This window comes from Macaca mulatta, chromosome 2 (genome assembly GCF_049350105.2).
Source record: "Macaca mulatta isolate MMU2019108-1 chromosome 2, T2T-MMU8v2.0, whole genome shotgun sequence".
NCBI lineage: Eukaryota > Metazoa > Chordata > Mammalia > Primates > Cercopithecidae > Macaca > Macaca mulatta.
This window is the reverse complement of record NC_133407.1, coordinates 91881039-91904642: the sequence shown is the minus strand read 5'-3', so window position 1 is coordinate 91904642 and position 23604 is coordinate 91881039. Positions and strand designations below refer to the sequence as shown.

The 23604-nt window shown below is 38.8% G+C and overlaps 1 protein-coding gene across 6 annotated transcripts in view; it reads left to right on the top strand.

Moving 5' to 3' along the window:
- Nucleotides 1–23604, top strand: part of PEX5L (peroxisomal biogenesis factor 5 like) — a 238653-nt gene that overhangs the window by 164389 nt on the left and 50660 nt on the right. For all 6 annotated transcript variants that reach the window (NM_001265815.2, XM_015131543.3, XM_077990732.1 and 3 more), the window contains 1 exon segment: nt 9803–9898. In NM_001265815.2, the coding sequence (NP_001252744.1) occupies nt 9803–9898 (96 nt within the window).

The window sequence follows — 23604 nt, the reverse complement described above, 5'->3', positions numbered from 1 at the left end:
GAGAAAAGGCATACAAATATTCTTAATGTGTATACACAGGAGCCCTCAAAATGAAGACTCAGCCCCCCATTGAGGTACAGAAGCTTATATACCATCTTGAGGTTGCAGAGAGAATATGGGCTCATAGCATGGCCAAAAGCAGGTTTTGGTTGCAGGACAGGTTATGGGAGGGAGAAAGGAAGAGGCTTGGCTAACAAAGGGGGCCTTATTATATAGATGAAACCTCTGGCAGGTAGGAGTCTCAGAGAGGATAGCTGGTAAATGTTTCCTTTCAGTCCTTTAAAGGTGTCACTCTCAGTTAATCTTTCCTAGATCTGGGCAAAGGAAGTGCTGGTTGCATTAATACAGATTCTCTACAGATCTACAGATGGGAATTTCCCCAACAAAAGACAGCTTTGCAGGGCCACTTCAGATTATGTCAAAGAAATATATTTTGGAGTAAAACATTTTGATTTCCTTCAATCCCAAACCAGAGCAATTTAAACCTTAAGTGCAGGTATGTTTTCTAAATTTCTAAAGGAGTAATGTAAAAGGAAATGTATGTTAGTAGCTGTTATTTATCACATACCTACTTCTTAGGTGTAATATGAGATTATATTTTTATATATTATTTGGAATTCTTACAATAACTTTGGGATATTGTAAGAATATGAAATATAATCCTCATTTCACAGAAGAAAAATACATCTTAGAGAGCGAAATTTTCCCCAGGTGACACAGCTAAAGAGGAGAGGATCCAGGATTCAAATCAATCCATTAGCTCCTAAAGCCTTTGATATTGGGCTGGGCACGGTGAATCATGCCCATAATCTTGGCACTTTGGGAGGCCGAGGCAGGCAGATCCTTGAGCTCAGGAGTTCAAGACCAGCCTGGGCAACATGGTGAAACCTCATCTCCGAAAATAAATAAATAAATAAATAAATAAATAAATAAATAAATAAAGTCTTTGTTTTTAACTACAGACCACCTCCTATCAGCCACATCCTGCTTACCCACCAGAGATAATTCACAGTTTCCCTTCTCACTGCAAACTCTCATTATTCCTTACTTTTACAAGGATGATATGAGTTAAGTAACTTTAAAGAATGTGTATCACTTTATTCCAGAATCTTTGTAAAACAAATTAGGATTGTCATCTGATTTCAGGCCATACACAATTTTGTGCCTTCCTCTCCCAAAATGATTCTCAAGCCTTTACTTTTAGAAGTATTGATGGCTCCCGTTTCATTCCATTTCAGTTCAACAAATGTGCTTGAATGTCTACTCTCCGCGAGGCAAGGAAAAAGTTGGAACGATGAGTTAGACTAAAGCTGAGATCTTTGTGTCTAACAAAAAAAATTAGATACACTATCAATATTAATAATTTTGCTTGCTGGAATACAGCACAGGAGCCACTTCAACATGGCTTTTTCTCTCCAGGCCACACACAGTGGGTGATTAATGAGGAGGGAATGAAACAAAGATGGAAGTAAGGAAGAAAGAAAGAAGGCAGACAGGTAGGAAGGAAATCTGAAAGACCACTTCCAGCACAGTAGGAAATCTGTACACAGTACATTCTCAAATACTTGTGGAAGTGGAAAGATAAGGGATCCTAACAAAAAAGGAAAACAACTAATCAAATTTAACAATGTGGAAGTAGCAGCTGAAGTTAATTAAATGGCAGGAAAAAAATACCCAAAATTTTATTCTGGATCATTTTTAAAACTAGTTTCAATAATAGTTTTTAGTTTTGCCCAATAATAGACTGTTCACAAATCATCACTTATTTGCCTCAATGTTCTGCAACATAGAATTTCATAGTTAAAGGGAGATGAGGACTATACGCTGCCATGCCTTGTAAACGCTGTAGGAATTGGCTCCTTTACATACAAGGGACAGTTTTTTGTGTGTATTTTCTTTTCTTTTTTTTTTTTTTTTTTTTTTTTTTTGAGACAGAGTCTTGCTCTGTCGCCCAGGCTGGAGGGCAGTGGCTCGATCTCGACTCATTGCAACATCTGCCTCCCGTGTTCAAGCAATTCTCCTGCGTCAGCCTCCTGAGTAGCTGGGATTACAGGCGCCAGCCACCACGCCTGGCTGATTTTTTGTATTTTTAGTAGAGACAGGGTTTTGCCATGTTGCCCAGGCTGGTTTCAAACTCCTGAGCTCAGGCAATTTGCCCCCCTCGGCCTCCCAAAGTGTTGGGATTACAGGCGTGAGCCACTGCGCCCAGCCGTGTGTACTTTCAATGACAAATGTTTGTTGAATGTTTAAGGAAAAAAAAAATCCTGAGTATTTCAACGAGGAAAGTGTTTAAATGATCTATTCTAGTGTAAGACTCCAACTAGTCTCCGCCAACCACTAAACAAAAGTACTCTAAAAGTCACACCTGATAGGCACTAACGAGAAAGATAATAATGAAAGCAAAGTTGTATTGAGCACGTTCAATGTCCTATTTATGGTGTATTTACATGAATTGTTGTAATCAGTCCTTATAGGGACTCAACATGTGAACGTACACTTTGCAGATGAAAATAGTTTAAGTAATTTGTCCAAGGTCACCAGGTAGTAGTAAATGGTAAACCAGGATTTGGCCTCAGGCAGTCTGACTCCAGCGTATGCTTTTAATGACCATGTTATTCTGTCACTCAAGGTCTGCTAGTTGTTATATTTTTCTTTTCTACAGTTAAACAGATTCCTTTTTCTCCTCCAGCAATAATATAAAGGCAATTGTATGAGAAGCTATTAACAATGGTCATTGTGGTTAGCCAACACTGTGCTAGAACAACCACAGCCACAAATATAGTAATTTTCAAATTATAATTTTGATCACAATCATAATTTTGAATAAAGAAAATAAAACACAGCATTCCTTTAAATTTTTTTTTAAATTCTTTCTTCTCTTTCTTTACCTAGTGCTTATCATTCAGAACAATCAGCCATCTTCTTTGGAGAGTGTAATATCCTACAATCCAATTAGGTTAAACCAATTAAAATGCCATTTGTAAACCCAAGGTGTTTCCAGGAGCTTGCTAGAGCTGTGGAGTATTTTTCAAAATCATGTAAAGGAGAAAAGAAATGCCTACATTAGAGTACATTTGTGAACTATATACACATAATGCCAATATCTAGATCAGAGGTTTTCTGTGTAGTTCCCTAGCCTAGCACTATCAGTATCACCTGAGAACTTGTTAGACATGCAGATTCTGGGCCTTACCTCACACCGACTGAATCAGAGTCCCTCGGAGTGGGGCCTAGCAATCTGCATTTTAACAAGGCCTTCCAGTGATTCTGATGCCCACAAAGGTTTGGAAATCACTGTGCTGTCAAAACAACTGCAACTCAAATTTATGAGTGTAATGTGTAGTTGTTTTGTTTACCATACCTTTATGTAAGTGCTAAGCAATATAACCAGTTTATAAGCATTACTTTTATATATGTGTGTGTGTGTATATATATATGTGTGTATATATATATCTTCCCACAGCTTTTGCCTATGATTAAATTTTTTAAAAAAGTTTGCATTGAAAGGAAGGCTGATCTTTACCGTATGTTATAATCTGTATTTCATTCTCAATCCTGAACCAGTATGTCTGAGCACACTGCTAAGTGGCAGAAAAGTTTCAGGATCTTAGCAGCATACTAATCACAGTTTGAAAACTGCCTCTGTGTACCTTCAGTGTCTACTGATCTTTGATGGCATTTATCTTATACTTCCTTGGGCAAAAGAAATGGTTTCAAAATGTGACATAGATAACACTCGTCTTAATGATAATCTAAGGCCTTCCTAAAAATGTGGAAAATAACACTTCCCTAAACAGTAATTGTACTATGAAAATAAAATTCCATTTACACAGTAAGATTCTGTTTGCACTTGTTGTTTTAAGTAGTAAAGAGAAGATGAACTGTAAGCCTAGAATTCGGAGAGATTTTTCTCTTCTTCCAGTGCCCTTTGCATCCTGTGATGTGCGGTGCCGCTGGTGCATGAAACACTGTTGAAGGAAGGAAGCCAGGGATGGTAATGGAGTCCTGTTAGGTCAGGCTTCACAGGAAAGTCAGGTTGTATCTTCCTGGTGAGAAGGGCCTGCTAAGAAAAGCACTTGCCTTGGGACAAAAATATTAGTGCTTTCACTTTCTTCTGCTGCCATTCATTGGTCATTCATGGCATTATACAAATGCACAAAGATTTTTTCTTTTTTATTAATTTATTTTTTACTGACAAATTATGATTTTATACATTTATCACGTAACACATGATGTTTTGAAATATATATACTTTGTAAAATGGCTCAGTTGAGCTAATTAACATATGCATTCGCTCACATACTTTTTTTATGGTGAGAATACTTAAAATCTACTCTCTTACCGAGTTTCAAAAATATAATACACTGTTATTAAAGATAGTTACCCTAATGTGCCATAGATCTCTTGAACTTTTTCCTCCTATCTAACTGAAATTTTATATCCTTTGGCCAAAAACCCCTCAACCTTCACCTCCAGGCCCTGGTAACCGCCATTCTACTCTGCTTCTATGAGTTCAAGTTTTTTCAATTCCACGTGTAAGTGAGATCACATGGTACTTGTCTTTCTGTGCTTGGCATATTTCATTTAACATACTGTCCTCTAGGTTCATTCACGTTGTCACAAATGAGTTTTTCTTTCTTGTATAAGGCTGAATAGCATTCCATCGTGTGTATATATCACATTTTCCTTACTCTTCCTTCCATCAATAGACAGACTGATTATCTGTATCTTGGCTATTGTGAATAATGCTGCAATGAACACAGGAATTAAAATATTGCTTAGACATACTGATTTAATTTCCTTTGGATATTGTATTAGTCCATTTTCCCACTGCTGATAAAGACATACCCGAGACTGGGTAATTTACAAAAGAAAGGTTTAATGAACTTAGAGTTCCACGTGGCTGGAGAGGCCTCACAATCATGGTGAAAGGCAAAGAGGAGCAAGTCATGTCTTACATGGATGGCAGCAGGCAAAGAAAGTGCTTGTGCAGGGAAACTCCCCCTTATAATACCATCAGATCCCATGAGACTTATTCACTATCATGAGAGCGGCACGGGAAAGACCTTCCCCCGTGATTCAATTACCTCCCACCAGGTCCCTCCCATAACACATGGGAATTCAAGATGAGATTTGGGTGGGGACACAGCCAAACCATATCAGACATACACCCAGTAGTGGAATTGCTGGATCATGTGGTAGCTCTACTTGTAGTTTATTGAGGACCCTCTTCCTGTTTTTCATAATGGTTGTACTAATTTGTATTTCCACCAATGGTTTACAAGGGTTCTTTTCTCTCCACATCCTCTCCACACTTATCTTTCATCTTTTTGATAACAGACATACTAACAGGTGTGAGGTGATATCTCACTGTGGTTTTAATTTGCATTTCCCTATGATTAGTAACGTTGAACATTTTTTTCATATATCTATTGGCCATTTGTATGTCTTCTTTTGAGAAATGTCCAGTCAGGTCCTTTTTCCATTTTTAAATCAAGTTGTTTTCTTGCTGTTGAGTTGTTTAAGTTCCTTATATATTTTAGATGTTAATCCCTCATCAGATGTATAGTTAGCAAATATTTTCTTCTATTCTGAGGGTTGTCTCTTTATCGTCTTGATTGTTTCCTTTGCTGTGTGGAAGTTTTTGAGTTTGATGTAATCCCACTTGCCTATTTTGCTTTTGTTGCCTATGTTTTTAGTGTCATATTTTAAAAATTCTTTGCCCAGACCAGTGTCCTGTAGCATTTCCCCAATGCTTTCTTCTGGTAGTTTCATAGTTTCAGGTCTTATATTTAAGTCTTTAATCCATTTTGAGTTGATTTTTGTATATAACGTGAGAAAAGGGTCTAATTTCATTGTTTTGCATGTAGATATCCAGTTTTCCAAGAACTATTTATTGAAGACACTATTCTTTCTCCATTGCGTATTCCTGGCACCTTTGCAGAAAAATAATTAACCATAAATACGTGAGTTTATTTCTGGGCTCGCTATTCTGTTCCATTGGTTTATATGCCTGTTTTTATGCTGTTATCATGCCATTTTGATCACTATAGCTTTGTAATATATTTTGAAGGCAGGTAGTATGAGCCCTCCAATTTTGTTCTTTTTGCTCAAGATTGCTTTGGCTATTCAAGGTCTCTTGTGAGTCTATACGAATTTTATGATTTTTTTTCTTTATGTGGAAAACATCATGGGAATTTTGATAAGAATTGGGCTGAATCTATAGATTGCTTTAGGGAGTGTCAGAGAAATTTAACAATATTAATTCTTTCAATTCATGATCACAGGATATTTTTTCATTTATTTGCATTTTCTTCAGTTTCTCAGAAAGTTTATTTCTTACCATGTGTCCACACTTGAAATTTTTGTTTATTTTATTAATTAAGGAACCAACAGGAAGACAGTAGAGTTGGTTCCAAAAGCAAAACAATAAGGAACAGAGCTTTATATAGCCAGTTGAGAAATAAATGCCAAAATGAGTTTCCCTAGTTAGGTACAAGATTGGCTAACTTTCTACAAGACAATAAGATATCACCATTGGAGTTAACATCTCTACTAGGTTACACATCCTAACGACTAAATCCCAAAAGATTGTGAACTATCTTCCCCTTTATATTTGTTTATATTTGTTCATCAGATATATTGTAGCCCAAAAGTGTCAGATCAGGGTTGTAGTTGGCTGAATGGTGGCCAGTTATAGCAAAATACATGATTAAATTACAGGTCTTGGGAGAAGGAGGCTTTCCTGAACTATTTGGGTGGGCCCTAAATGCAACCACATGTACCTTATAAGAGTAAGGCAGACGGAGTTTTGAGAGACAAGAGGAGGCAACATGGAGTGACGCAGTCATAAGCCAAAGAATGCCTGAAGCTACTAGGAATTGGGAGAGGCATAGTGCAGATTCTCCCCTAGATCCTTCAGAGGGAGCGTGGCCTTGCTAATGCCTTGATTTTGGAATTCTAGTCTCTAGAACTTTGAGAGAATAAATTTCTGTCTTTTCAAGGCAATGAGTTTGTGGTAGTTTGTATTTGTTACACCAGTCATAAGAAACTAATACAAGGATCGAGAAGACCTAGAAAATTCTCTTATATGATATCAAGAAATCACGCAATCTCAATTTGCCTTTTTCAAAGTTGGGCATATATTGTTCTATCACGAGTTCTTTTGTTTTTGCAATGAGTATAAATTGGCTGCCACAACCCTGGAGTACAAGAAATGTCTTATTATTTTTATTTACTGATATTAAATCTGGCTCTAAGACCCCACTTGCCAGGATGATATGATAGTTGGCTTCACTTTTATGTTTCACGTCACCCTCCCTGTGTCAGTGTCCAGGTTAGGAGGAGGTAGTAGCTTTCATGGAGCCTAGAGAAGGGAGGCTACTTGTTCGTGGTGGCCCATGAGCCTGGCCCACCCAACAGTGAGGCGCTGATGCTCCTGCAAGCCCAGAGGTACCCCACCACCCTTCCCTCTTCTGACCACAGGCACCCCTGTAGGCGCCTCACCCTTGTGCTGCCTGTGGGCCTTGCATTTTCCTAGGCAGCCCCCTTGGGCATTTAGCTGCCATTCCCCACTTCTAAAGCCCAGGCAATAGGACTTTGCTAGCACAGACCTCTGCCACTCCAGATCCAGGACAAAAAACAAGACCTCTATCAGTCTCCTGTAACTTCCCCCTTAGCCTCCTGGATTGAACAGAAAACATTGATTGAGAACACCTCCTGGGGCTAAGGAGAGAAAATATCTTTAATTCATTCACTCATCTATTCACTGACAGCGTATTTTCAACAATTATTTATTGACTACTTATGGAGCACCCACTACCTGCTAGGAGACACTGAGGATACAGAAGTATTCCCAGCAAAGAGGGGGAAAAGCAAATTAATGTTTTAATAAATAAATGTTCCACATTTATTAAAGCAAAACACAGACTAACACTGTTTTTTACGGTCATAATTACTTCATTATTGCTTGCAATCCACAGCATTCTTAGGGCTTCCTTGTTGACTCCTCACCCATGCAATGGCCCCCCAGGGGCAGCTTTTCTGTGTGTTTTCTGTCTTCTTAGCATGGCTGGGTGAGCGCAGCCTCCTGGGAGAAGCAGTGTAGAAGAGTGGTTATGAGCATGGCCTTGAAGCACCAGCCTTGCCACTTACTAGCTGTATAACTTTGGGCAAGCGAATTAAGCTCTCTGTATCTCAACATCATCATCTTGAAAATGGAGTTGATAATACCTACCTCATGAAGTTGTCAAAAGATCAAAATAAATTGTAATACCTAAATTACTTAGAATGGTGTCTGGTAGTACTATCGTGTCACGATAGAAGAGGGGGTCCCCTTCAGGACCAACAATGGTAGAGAAACGAATGAAGAGCAGCTGAGCTATATGGAGGGCAAGTGCTGTGTGAAGAGGAAAGTTTTGCTGTAGAACAGTCGTTTTCAAACCATGACTGCTTTTCAGAATTACCAGAGAAGCTTTTCAAACATCCAAGCCCCACCCTCAGTTTCTTATTTAATTGGTTGGGCTGGGGCCCAGGCCTGTTCAAGTAATTACTGTGGAAAGCCAGGGTTGAGCGTCACTACTACAGAGCAATCTAAACACATACCAAGAAGTCACCCTCCGTACCCCACCTGCACTCTATAATAAAAGGGACCGGGGAAATTCATGTCAAGCCCCTCTCCTCCTACTCCCCAAGGCCTACCTGTGTCTCAGAGCATGCCTCATCCTGCAGCCCTTAGGCATATGTGGGCACTCATCCCTTGTCAGGCCCTGTGCTGGGCATGGGTAGTACAAAAGATACCAAACAAGATTCTTATCCTTATGGATCCACTGGTAGAGCAGAGAGATAGACCAAAAAAAAGCAAAAACAAAAAAGAAAACTCTCCAAGGTAAATTGTTGAGTGAAAAAATTGAAGAATGGCATGCCTTTTATGTTTCATATGTTTTTGAAACACATTACTGTACATATTACCATACACATTATGTGTATAAATGTTTATGTAACTGCAGAGAAAAAGGTCTAGTGGTCCACCTCTTATTTTCCATGATTAATTTTTTTCAAAACAAGTATTCATTTATTGTGAAATTAAAATTTAATTTTTTAAATTACAGTGGACTCCTGGGGAAAGGTCTTCTGAAAATATTTGCATTTAGCTAAGTTAAGATGTGTATATACTACATTGCATATTAATTGTGGCAAAGCAGTTGGCCTTATCAGATATGATTTTATCTAAGTGATTCATTATTATTTAATAGAGAGCAATATCCTGAGAAATGAGACATAAGACAGTGCCAACAGAGGGAAAGCAAAAGGAAGAGAATTCTGCATGAGGGTCTGCTGTGTATATAAGGAGAAAGGCCTGGAAGCCACACTTTCATTTCTGCAGCTTTTATGTTTTTAACCGGAGGCTGATCTTCCTCACAAGCTGAAAGCTAGACTTCTAATGGAGATTGCGCATCCTAGCTGTGTATCAGAATCACTTGGAGAGGTTAACTAAAATATCAAGGCCTGGAATCAAGACCAATTAAAATAAGATCTTTGGGAGATGAGGCCTGAGGAGTGGTTTTAGTATGTCCAGGGCTGAGACCCACTGTTGGAAGAATCACACGTGCATGCTCACACACATTTTGACAGCATCTCAGTTTAGGCAACATCATACCAGCACAGTACTCCAAAAATGTCATCAATCACAGATGATTCTTGAACTCTAGAGAAGTGAAATGGGAAAAGGAGAAGTACCTGTACGTTTCTATAATATCATGTGATTCTAATATTATAACACTATGTGTATGATTGATTTCAGGCTCGACTGACCAAAGAACATCGCTGGGGAAGTGCATTACTTTCTAGAAACCACTCCTTAGAAGAAGAGTTTGAAAGAGCAAAAGCAGCAGTGGAGGTAACTGTTCTTAAAATTAGTTTTTTCTGTTTCATGATCCTGAGAGTGGCATTTGAAAAATCAAACTTCAGCAAGATAGGAATGAAATGGGTCTTATATTATAGACATGAAATAGCCATGATTATGATTGTCAGAATGAAACAATCATTTGGTACAGAATCTGGTATAATCAATGTGCTAGAGAATATTTGATTTCCAAGCAGGGATGACAAATATGTATTACCTCTTACGCCAATTCAGCAATAGATTAGCAATGACTGTCAGGAGTCCTGGGTCAGAAAGAACTCTGAGTCTAGTCCAGGTTCTATGGTGAACCAATGCTATGGATTTGCTAGGCCTCGGTGAGGCCAAGGTTCATGCCTTGTATTTTTATCTCGCTAGCATCTAGCACAACATCTGAAACATAAGATCTTGCTGCCTGTGTGATATATATGTTCCTAAGTAGGCGAGAAAAGGGCATGGCTGGAATATTCTAGCTAATGAATAGTCCATCTTGACTTGAGCCAATTTTATTATTAAGAATGTCCAAAACATTGTTGATAATTCAAGTGAATACCTGATTGGAACACTGATTTCTGTATTTAGGCTTCTAATAAGAAAGAGAAAGAGAGAGAAAAGGGAAGAGGGAGGAAAGGAGGGAGAAAAGAAGAAAGAGAAGTAAAAAATAAAAATAAAAACAAAAACATTTAAAAACATAAATAAACAGAAAGCAGCTTTTGCTGTTTTTTTAATGCATTTCCTTCCTGGGTAGACTCAAAAAGAGTGTATCACAGATGCTATCTCTGCTACTCATCAAAGCTTTGCTAGATTGCTATTTGAGAGTGGAGCTTTTCACTGAACTTACTTATGAAGTTGTTGGAAGCTCCATTTCTATTATGGATATGAAATCTTGAAAATTGAAAGCATTTCTGGAATATGCTTCATTTATGTGACTTGTCTTCCTAGAATTTGCATGAAAGGATTACACTAAAAGGGTGGTCTTTCAGTACCTCTTACTTGAAGTGCAATAAAATCATATTTGCAGTTTAATATTTAAAGGATTCTTTCAATTCTGGGGAAGACTTCCAGTCATAATTTCAGATTATTATTCAGAAAGCCAATAAGAGAACACTTTTATTTCACCGCAATACCATCTATCCAAATTCCTTCTTTTAATTTTAGCCTTTTTTAATTAAAAAATAAAGCTAATGAATATTTAGTGCTCTGAATGTGATCAACTGATGTATTTGGTTGAGACCAGCTGAGTTCAGCCAGATTGTTCAAATGCATGAAACTTGTAGCTCAATTTACTTTAAATGTAGGTTTTCCAAAATTAAGAGCTAAGTTAAATTTTATCTTTTGAACTCCTACTGTGTGTAGCACACTGAAATACCACTAAAACGATTATTTTAAACCCATGGAATCTTGGGTAAGTAAAGACATCTAAATGTATCTGGTCTCATTTGGAATGAGAAAGATAATGAATTCACATTCAAAAGACTTAATTACAAAGTAACGGATCAACAAGGGAAGAATATCTGTGTATCAAGATATATATATATACATATTCACAAATCATTTAATCTTAGCTTTGGTAGAGACCTTAAAAGTCGTTTATCCCCACCAGACACACAAACCAAAAAATTTTTTTCTATTAAAGCACTTCACAAATTATTTACCCTGTTTCTATTTGAACACTTCCAATTAGGGGCAACTCACTTCTTTTCAAGAAAATCCATTTCCATTTTGGACAGTACTAATTATCAAAAAGTTCTTTCTTATATTATGCTGAAATTGGCCTACCAGCAACTTGAAGTTTTGCTTGGTCTTGGTTTTACCCCCTCTGGAGCAAGTCAGAGTTAATCTTTTCTCTTCATGCCCATCTCACCCCAGCAAGCCACATCTCCTGGCTTCTCCTTGTCTGTACTGGGATCTGAGTCATTATTCCAACTTGTCACTAATATTATATAACTACTTACATCTCATTAACCAATCTAGGCCTTAGTTTCCATGCCTCTATGATCCTTTCCAGTTACAAAATCCTAGGAGGCTATAACTTACTTTAAGTAGTTATTCATTCAGCAAACCATACGGCTGCTTACATGTGCTGGCTGCTGATCTAGGTTCTAAAGATAAAGAAATGATCCAGCATTACTTAGCAGTCTAACAATAGCATGGCCCACAGAACCAATTTGGACAAACCACTTGTTCACTCTCCTTTAGTTTCATATCACCTGTAAGTTGAGGGACTGGGATTCCCAATATACTAAAACCCTGTAAGTTTATGTCTTCAGGTAAAAAGAATGGTAAGTACGGAATTCCCAGCAAATCAGAAAACTATAAACAGAGTTGCTTAACTGGAAGCCTAGTACTGGGAAGCTTCCCTAAGGAATGAAGGGAAATGGTGCCCACCAGAACGTGTGAACAGATGTGGAGAAAAAAGTGGTGAATGTGTGGGGAAGGAGTAGATAAAGTATTTACATTAAACTGATGGTAAATCATTCCTCCAAAACTTCACAAATATGTAGATTATTTACTTCTAGACATTATTCTTACCCAGGGTATTATCTAAATTCATAGCAGAAGACATAATAATATGCCTCAGAGAGTCTTGGGAATATTTATGCCCATTGACCCAGCCACTTCATAGAATTTATCCTAGAGAAGTAACATGAAAGTTGCAATATTTTATCTGTAGAATTTCATTAAACAGTGAAAATTTAGAAAAAGCCAAAGTATCCCATAACAGAGTTTAATTAAATATCATATCCTTGTAGCAAAATACTATGTAACTATTAAAAATGTCTAGTGATAATTGAAATGGTAGTTTATATATGGAAAATTTTACAGTATAACCCCAACTTTGTAAAATGATAATAGCATAATAGATAACATGTTAAAGAATGTATTGTGTGCGAGGCACTAAATCAGGAGCATTACATGGCTTGTGTCATTTAATCATCACAGCAGTCCTGTGAAGAAAGTAAGATTACTATTCCATTTTTCATATGAGAAAACTGAGGCTTAAAGACATTGCAGACAGTTATGTGGCATTTTATAAGCAATTAAGAGAGACTGAAAGTCAACTAGCAAATTGCAAAACAAGTTTAGCAAGTTGCAAAGCAATGATTCTCACCCAGACTCCACAGTTTGTATTCTGAACCACTGCATTGTATGAACGTAAAGAGAGTTTGTCTTAGTCCATTTGAGCTGCTATAACAAAATAACTTGAGATATGGTAATTTATAAGTAGTAGAAATTTATTGCTCACAGTTCTGGAGGCTGAAATGTTCAAGATCAAATTGCCAACAGATTTGGTGTCTGCTGAGGGCCCATTCCTCATAGATGGCACCTTCTTGCTGGGTCCTCACATGGCAGAAGGGCAAAAAAGGCTTACAAATTCCCTCAGGCCTCTTGTATAAGGGCACTAATCCCATTCATGACAGCCCCGCCCTCATGACCTAATCACCTCCCAAAGGCTCTGCCTCTTAATATATCACCTTTGGAGTTAGGTTTCAACATATGAATTTGAGGGAACACATTCAGACCATAGCAGATTCTGTGCCCAATTGTTAACAATAGTTATTCTTGGGTGGCTGGATTTGGAATGGTTTTTTCCTTCTTCTGTTGGCTTATTTGTATTTTCCAACTGTTCTGTCATAAAGATGTATTATGTTGATAATCAAAGGGAAAGTTGTAAGTTATAGACACTACAGTGGGATATAAGATTCTTAAAAGGACTTAAAAGTGTCTTATTCTTTATTTCAAGACAAATAAAGAATGGCGCTGCAGATTGCCTTCATCAGAGGCAATTTTAAATACTAGTAAGCTCCAGATGAAAATCATGCCTGGAGCAAGTTGAATTTTTCCAATTTCTCTGCCTTATATTTTTATATCATCTGATTCCAATGTTCTTCCTATTTTACATTCTATTCCATTTTTGTCACCATCCTGCCTCATGATCGGCACCTGGCCACCTCTCCACTCTTTCTCCTGCTTCTCAGTCCCCTTACTGAGCTCCTGGTGTTTTCACTTCTGCCTTTCTCTCTGTTCCTCTCCCACACCCAAGTTTACTGCCCACTGTCCCCACCTTCTCTTCTGTGTATGTGAAACACTCTTTCCTCAGATCTTCAGGTGACCGGTTCTTTCTTGCCTTTCAAATTTTAGCTGGATTGCCAATGCCTCAGAAAAGCTGAACCTGACCACTCAGCTGCCATCACATCACCTAGGCCTTCGTTTTTCATCCTAGTATTTATCATTGGGTCCTTTCTTGTTTGTTTTTATTTATTTATCTGTCTATATTCTGTCTTTCTACTTTAAAAATGCAGCCTCCATGAGAAAAGGGGCCTTGTCTCTTATTTACCACTGTACCCCAATATCTAGAACAATGTCTGGTACCTACAAATAATCAATAAATATTTGCGCCGGGAGCGGTGGCTCATGCCTGTAATCCCAGCACTTTGGGAGGCCGAAGCAGGCGGATCACGAAGTCAGGAGATCGAGACCATCCTGGCTAACACAGTGAAACCCCGTCTCTACTAAAAATACAAAAAATTAGCCGGGCGCGGTGGCGGGCACCTGTAGTCCCAGCTACTCAGGAGGCTGAGGCAGGAGAATGGCGAGAACCCGGGAGGCGGAGCTTGCAGTGAGCCGAGATCGTGCCACTGCACTCCAGCCTGGGCGACAGAGCGAGACTCCGTCTCAAATAAATAAATAAATAAATAAATAAATAACTATTTGCTGAATGAATGGATGGATGAATGAAATTCATTCATTAATTAATGTTAATCACTTTGTGTGGGTAATCCTTTTTTTCATCTATCTATTGTTGTATATAAAATGCCATATAACTTTCCAACATAACTGTATCTCCATTTTAATAGCTGACATAAACAATTCTGCCTGAAGCATACAGATTTCTGCCTGGGACTGGGCTGCAGTGTCCTCTGTAATTGTCTTGGTCTTGATGTCAGTCAGAGAGACACGTTTATAAGAATGCAGGCTCCAACCAATCTTGCCAGTAACATTGGGCATATTTTGTATTTTAGATGGTATGAGCTCATTTTTACTTATACTAAGTAATACCTGGAAATGTGCAAATCAACTAATTTTGTAGCTGAAATGCCCTAAAATAGAATATCCACTATTGGAGAAAAGACAGCTAAAACCTCATGAACATTATTGTTTGTAGTAAATAACCTGGGAACCTGTTTATGTGCAAAGACTGACATTCCTCAAGCTGATGTTGAACTCTTAGTTCTAGTTAAGCCTTATATGGGTGAGGGTCTTTCCCTCTATATCTTAACATTGTATTGAAAAATCAAGTCTAGCGTGGTGCCTTATGTGTGTAATCCTAGTCCTTTGGGAGCTGAGGTTTCACTATATTGTCAAGGCTGATCTCAAACTCCTGGGCAGGCAGATTGCTTGAGCCCAGGAGTTTGAGACCACCAGCCTGGGCAACAGGGTGAAACCTCATCTCTACAAAAGGATAGAAAAATTAGCCAGGCATGGTGGCGCATACTTGTCATCCCAAATACTCAGGAGGCTGAGGTGGGAGGATCGTTGAGCCCAGGATATAGAGGCTACAGTGAACCCTGATCATGCCACTGCACTCCAGCCTGAATGACAGAATGAGACCCTCCCTCCAGAAAAAAGAAGAAGAAGAAGTAAAGAAAAGAAAAATTATCCCTGCCTAAAGTATTGTAATTTTAGGACAAAGAGATAGATACTCCTATTCTGGGCTTTAAAAATAAAATGCATCTTCCCTGAACAAAACAGAGAGGAGCTTCCTACAGCCAGCAGCCTAAATGCACTGTCCGCTAGGTCCCTAGGAAGGATGCACAGGGAGGCACAGGAGTGAGAAACTGCGAAGGAGCTCCCAGAGCTCGGTGAGGCCCAAAGCTGCCTCCCAGGAGTGGAGATTCCTACAGAGAACCATGCTGCATCTGCAGAGAAGAGAGAAGGTCATGTAAGAAGTCAGCACACCTGCAACCACAGCCAAAAATACCTCCTTCATTACCGTTAGCAGGAAGGGAAACAGAGCCAGCCAGCATCTGGTATTGTGTTTAGCTAGTTAGTCTCTCTAAGTACTGCAACCTTTAGAATACACTGGATTTAGCAACACATTCATCAGACATGCCTAAGCTCCTTCTGTGGGCCAGGTACTGTGCTGGGTGCTAGCAATAGAGAATTGAATAAAATCAGTTCTGTCCTTAAGGAGTAATTAAGGTGAAGAATCACAGATAAATACAAACCAGGTGATCACTCAAGTATAGCTTATCATGTGATATAGTTATTATGGGTTTTATGTCCATCTCTCCCATACCAGACTGTGACTTCCTTCTTTATTCATCCCTCTTTATGTTCCCAGCACCTACCATGGAGTCTGGTGCAAATTTTTGCTGGATAAATTAATGAACAAATTAACAATTTATTATTTTAATGCACCTATTTCATCTAAACATCTCTTCACTAGTGAGTGCTTAAGATATGACTAACTGGCCGGGCGCGGTGGCTCAAGCCTGTAATCCCAGCACTTTGGGAGGCCGAGACGGGCGGATCACGAGGTCAGGAGATCGAGACCATCCTGGCTGACACGGTGAAACCCCGTCTCTACTAAAAAAATACAAAAAACTAGCCGGGCGAGGTGGCGGGCGCCTGTAATCCCAGCTACTCGGGAGGCTGAGGCAGGAGAATGGCGGGAACCCGGGAGGCGGAGCTTGCAGTGAGCTGAGATCCAGCCACTGCACTCCAGCCTGGGCGGCAGAGCGAGACTCCATCTCAAAAAAAAAAAAAAAAAAAAAAAAAAAAGATATGACTAACTTACTGACCGACTAACAAAGCATGAACTTTTCCCCCTAGATTCAAAATCACGTTTTGCCTAGCTCTAATATTATTATAATGCTTGTTTTATGCCTTTTAAGCAATGTTTTCACAGCTCTGCTTTTACCCTGAGGAGGTATTCTTATGAGCAAATTGTTTTAAAGAATAATGAAAAATGTAAATGAGAAAAAATGAGGATGTATGGACAAAGGAGAGTACAGTTCAGTCATCAGAGGCAAGAACAGGAAGCATATCCTTACATCCTTCTGGCAAATTAATTGAGACTATTAAATTCTACTAAGACCTTTAAATTCTAGAGCTCTGACTCTTCTTGTCTCCCACTTCTCTTTTCTTTAGCTTTACATGAAATCTTACTTGTGATAGTTTAAGATGTCCACAAATTATTTGATACTCCCTTCAAACTATGGGAGCTTAATTCTCTTCCTCTTGAGTGTGGGCTGGACTTAGTGACTCACTTCTCACAAATAGAATAACGTGGAAGTCATGGTGTGTGACTTTTAAGATTAGGTCATTGTATATATTATGGTCTCCTCCCTGCTCTTCCTCTCAATCACTTACTCTGGGGTAAACCCAGCTACCACATCATGCAGCCCACATGAGGTCTCCTGTCCATACCACATGAAGGAGCTATCTTGTGAATGGATTCTACAGACCCTACCTTGGGATGACTGCAGGCCCAGCCAGCAGCTTAATACCACCTTCATAAGAGACCCGCAGGTCAGGCCATCCCGCTAAGCTACTCCCTAATTCCTAACCCTCAGAAACAGTGTGACATAGTAAATGTGTGTTGCTTGAAGTTGCTAAGTATAGGGTGATTTGTTAAGCAGCATTCGATAACTACTCCTCACAGTCCCCAGCCTCATCCCATTCCACTACTCTCTTCCTCATCTCCATTCCTAACACCATTTAATACTCCCCAGATTGGAAGATTACCCTTGTAGCACAGAAACCATGGATTCATTCATTCTGGATGGGAATTTTTCAAACTATTCCCCTACTATCTAGCTGGTTCTAAGCTTGTCCTCTCTGATCCCCAAAGGAGAATGAATGAAAACCTTTTTTGTGACAGTCCATGTTCCTTAGGGGACATTCAGCCCTTCACCAAGGATCTGGTTGGGAACTTTTGCCTTTTCTTCTGCAAAGCTCCCAGACCTCTCTTCATGACAATCTTCACTGAAAGCAGCTTTCTAACCTTCCATTTATATGTCCTATTGCAGAGGACACAACCCTCAAGATAGCCTCTCATCAGGCTTCAAGCTAACATTGCCTCCAACAGCATTTTATGAAAAATCATCGTGAATTGGTAATTACTGTTATAAGAACATGGGCAGTGAAAACGTTTACTGCTAACCAGTAATTCCTTGTTCTAGAAATCCAGATGATTGCTTTGGGATGAATGCTGTGTCCCTCTAACAATCATAGGTTGAAGCCTAATCCCCAATGAGATGGTATGAAGAGATGGGGCGTTTGGGAAGTTACTAGGTCATGAGGGTGGAAAATGCCCTTATAAGAGATCCGAGGGAGCTTGTTTATGCTACAAACATGTAAGGATAGAGCAAGAAAGCACTTGCAATGAAGACCAGGCCCTCACCAGACACCTCATCTGCTAGCTCCTTGATCTTGGACTTCTCAGCCTCCAGAACTGTGAGAAATAAATGTTTGCTGTTTGTAAGCCACCTAGTTTATGGAATTTTTGTTATACCAGCCCAAACAGGCTGACAGTGACTTTCTTTATTTCTCTTTAACTTTAACAAATGACATATCATTCAAAACAACACAACAGCTAAACCCAACTTCAGTGACATAAACTCAAAAATGCTTTCCATATAGAAATTTTGTTTTTACCTGAAACTATTCCCAGTGTATATACTATAGGTCTGATAGGCATCTCAGAAATGCTAAGTGATTGAACAAAATTGGAGACCATTCTTGAACTGCTTTTATTAATATAGGATTATATAAGATACTGCTAACTTGGAAATCCTCCTAGCAAGAAGATTATCCATCTCTAGCACCTCCTCAAATTTTCTTTTGCTTTCTATGACAGTATTACCTCTTTGAAGTGGAAGGGATTAATGCATTAAACATTACTTAAACCATTCTAACTTAGATTCAGTATCCAAAAAGGAGAAAATCTTCTGATAATGTACGAAAATGTTCTTTGGGCAATATTAAAGAAATCTTGAAGTTAACTGCTTAAAATAGAGATTTCCTAAAGCTTGGTTTGTCATGTTAGCCAACATCCTTTGCAAGTCAAATGTAGATAAATCATATGTTGTGAGTTCATTGGGAAAATGGCAAAAGTCCCTCTGCTCTCACATTGATTAGATTTTCCTCTGTTTTAAACAAATAAAATTTTACTTCCAAAAACAATATGAAGCATAGTTAAGAATAATGGTAGAATGACTTGCAAGCTGAGAGATGGTAAGGATAAAAGTATAAGGCAAGATAAGGCCGGGCATGGTGGCTCATGCCTATAATCCCAGCACTTTGGGAGGCCGAGGTGGGTGGATTACCTGAGGTCAGGGGTTTGAGACTAGCTTGACCAACATGGTGAAACCCCGTCTCTACTAAAAGTACAAAAATTAGCCAGGCATAGTTGTGCATGCCTGTAGTCCCAGCTACTTGGGAGGCTGAGCCAGGAGAATTGCTTGAACCCAGGAGGCAGAGGTTGCAGTGAACCAAGATCATGCCACTGCACTCCAGCCTGGGCAACGAGAGCAAAACTCCGTCAAAAAAAAAAAAAAAGTATAAGGCAAGATCGTCTTAGATAAATTTATGGATAAGTGCCCAGTTAAAAAAGAGGGATTTACAGTCTATCTCTAAATTTTTAAGGTCAGAATTATGGGTAGTTGCCATATCCTTTCACTTCTTTTTTATATCTACTATGTAAATCCTAAAGTAATAAAAATATTTAACTTGACCCATTCTAACAAAACCTTAGTTATTCACAGATAAGTCTTCTAGACTGTCAGACTTGTAGCCTACCTCCAGACCAAAAAGTAGCTTGGAAAATTCCCTTGACTTTGAATCTGAGAAATCCAGGATCTGCATTCTAGACATGATTTCATCAATCCATACTTACCGAGCTACTATGGAGAAGAAAGTGAACATGAAAGACATAAACTCTATCTGAGCCAGCCTTGAGGAGTTACAGACTACTCTGTGCTTCCGTTTGTCCATTGGCATGACCAGGACAATAACTTTTACACTTTTCTCTTCAAAGAGAGTCCCTAAACACCAATGAGACAGTAGCTTGCAAGTAGTTTGAACTATTTGTTGGAAGGCTTTGTGCCCAGGAATCACATGTTAAACTTACAAGAAAAAGGAAAATAGCATAATAAGGTATGTGGGAAAAGTCTCAAACTAGATGTAGGTCCTGGGTCTAACTTTGAAAATATGGCATTTGGGCCTCAGCTTTTTCATTAGTAAAATGCGTGGTTGAAATTAAATTGGATTTTATGTACTATGAAATCAGATGGAAAACAGATGAACATTTTATTTTAATAATTGTGCATTTATTTTCATATATATTTAAAAATATAATTAGCACTTCAAACTGGTGATTTCACAGACATAATTTAGGCAAGACTTAAGTAGATTTTGCCTATATAAGTAAAAGAACTGTATTAATTGCAAAATACATTGCATAAATAGCAATAAAGTACAGAAATGACAAAAGTTATAAAGCTTAGGAAACTGGTATTGATGATTCTTGAGGTCAATTTATTAGTTAGGGTAACACTAATAGCTATAGAAGATTCCCAAAAATGTGATTGCTCAAACAAGATAGTTTATTTCTTTTGTGTGCAATAAAAGTCCCAAACTAGCAGGAAGATCTACCCCATGCTATTATCCAGGATCCCCTGTTCCGTGTAACTTCTTTCTCCTCCATCCCCAAGGGTGTCATCCTCATCTGCATGGTCGATTCTTACTCCATTCCATGCCAGGGAAGAGGCATGTTCCACTTGAGGAGGCAGTTCCACTTTCCTAAAAGCTCTGACTCAGATCTCATCTCTTCACACACCATTGGCAGGGATTTAGTCAAACACACCACACCACCACCATCCCCACTGACCCCTACCCCAAACTGCAAGGGAAGCTGAGAAATGGCCACCGTTCAATTACCACAGTTTGAGTACATTTTGATTGGCAATGAGTAGTTTCTGTCACAGGGCCCTTCCAGCTCTGATATTCTAAATAAACTTTGAGTTGTGGGAGTATTAGAAACCATCTCTCTTTCTGTTTCCCTGTCACATGAACATATTTATTTTACTGTTGAGAGCAGTTGCTATTAAATTTTTTTTTTTTTTTTTTTTTTTTTTTTGAGAAAGGTTTCACTCTGGCACCGAGGCTGGAGTTCAGTGGCATGATCTCAGTTCAACTCAGCCTCACCTCCTTCCAGGCTCAAGCAATTCTTACACCTCAGCCTCCTGAGTAGCTGGGACTATAGACATGCACCATCATGCCTGACTATTTTTTATATTTTTTGTAGAGACGGAATGTTGCCATGTTGCCTAAGCTGGTCTTGAACTCCTGAGCTCAAGTGATCTGCACATCTCGGCCTTCCAAAGTGCCGGGATGGCAGGCATGAGCCACCACGCCCTGCCAAATTTTTGTTTCTATAGGAAGAATAACATAATTTTATTTCTGTTGAATGTTCAAAAACCTGTATTTTTCTTAGCAATGCTGAACTGTATAAATCAATCATCAGTATTCTATACAACTTTCTGTAGCATTGAATACTGTTACTCTTTGTTTATTGAAAAGGAACAATAATGAGATCTGCAGGTTACGCACTTTATTTGTGCCATACAGTGAAGCCAGGGGTTAAAATAGTTTTGGTCTTTAATTCTGTATTCAAGTCAGTAAAGCTATCTGCTTATTCTGGTTTTTATAAAAAAAACTTTTTTACCCAAACTTTGGAACACCAAGGCAGGAGAACTGCTTGAGCCCAGGAGTTCAAGACCAGCCTGGGAAATATGGCAAGACCCCATCTCTACAAAAGATCTACAAATTAGCCAGGCATGGTGATGCAGATAGTCCCAGCTACTCGGAAGGCTGAGATGGGAGAATCGCTTGACCCCAGGAAGTCACGGCTGCGGGGAGTCCTGTTGGTTGCACCTTGGCACTAGAGAGAGAACCTGTCTCAAACAAAACAAAACTTGTCTCAAAAAAAAGCCTTTTATAAAGTAAAAGCAAAATACTGAATGACTAAATACTCTTTTCTGACTAAAAACACTTCAGCTGCTTATTGCTTTAGTATGTAGAACATCAAATACACAAACATTCAGGGTTCAGTGGAAAGTTGGTAAACTCCTTGTGGGCAAAGAGACATCTCGAATTTCCTTTATTCATTTGACTCTACTCATATGATATGCTTCAATATGCTGGATATATAGCTGTTTAATAAACAAATACTTCCTATTGGTTAAGAGAATAATCCTTTTCCATGAGGGTAACCAGTGATACCTCTTCCTCCCAGGTGATCAGTCATCAGTACCTTAGATCTTATATTAGTCGGGCTTCTCCAGTGAAACAGAATAAAGAAGAGATGCAGCTGTAGATCAATATCTGTATATCAATCAATATACAGGTATCTATATATCAATCAATATACAGATATCTATTATCAATCAATATACAGATATCTATATATAAATACATATGCACATATATATCCACCCACCTCATCCAATAGCACACTATATCACCAATAGGAGATATATCAATATATACAGACATATCTCCTATTGGTTGGCTGGGGTGGGTGGATATATATACACACACATATATATACACACACACATATATATACACACATATATATGGAGAAAGAGAGGGGAGAGAGAGAGAGGGAAGGAGGGAGAGGGAGATCTTCATATATAGATCTCTATATATATCTCCATATTTAGATTTATTAGCAGGAATTGGCTCACACAATTGTGGAGGTTGAGATGTCTCAAGATCTGCCATTTGCATACTGGAGACCCTGGTGAGTTTGTGGTGTAGTTCCAGTCTGAGTCCAAAGGTCTGACTGCGTACCAGGAGAACCTTTGGTGTAAGCTCAGTCTAAATCTGAATGCTTGAGGACCAGGAGAGCTGACGGTGTAAGACCAAGTCTGAGGGCAGGAGAAGACCAATGTCCCAGCTCAAGCAACCAGGTAGAGAGAGTAAATTCTCCCTTTCTCTGCCCTTTGTTCTATTAAGGCCCTTAACAGGTTGAATGATGCTCTTCCAATTGGGGAGGGCAATCTGCTTTACTCAGTCTACTAATTCAAATGCTAGACTCATTCAGAAATACCCTCATAAACACACCCAGAAATAATGTTGAAGCAAATACCTCAGCACTCCATGGCCCAGTCAAGTTGACACATAAAATTAACCATCACAGCTGGGGAGGTGGTGGGAGTGATGAAACAAGGTTGGTTGATGGGTGCAAAAATACAGTAAGATAGAAAGAATAAGTTCTAGTGTTTAATGGCACAGTAAGGCAACTATAGTTAACAATAATTTATTGTATATTTCAAAATAGCTAGAAGATTTGAAATGTTCTCAACACAAAGGAATGATAAGTGTGTGAGGTATTGGATAGCCTAATTACCCTGATTTGATTGTTACACATTGTATGCATCTACAAAATATCACATATACCTCATACATATGTACAACTATTATGTATCAATAACAAATTTTAAAAACTATCATAGATTTTTTTTTGTTTTTTGTTTTTGTTTTTGTTTTTGTTTTTGTTTTTGAGACAGAGTCTCACTCTGTCACCCAGTCTGGAATGCAGTGGTGTGATCTTGGCTCGCTGCAACCTCTGCCTCCCGGGTTCTAGTGATTCTGCTGCCTCAGCCTCCCGAGTAGCTGGGATTACAGGC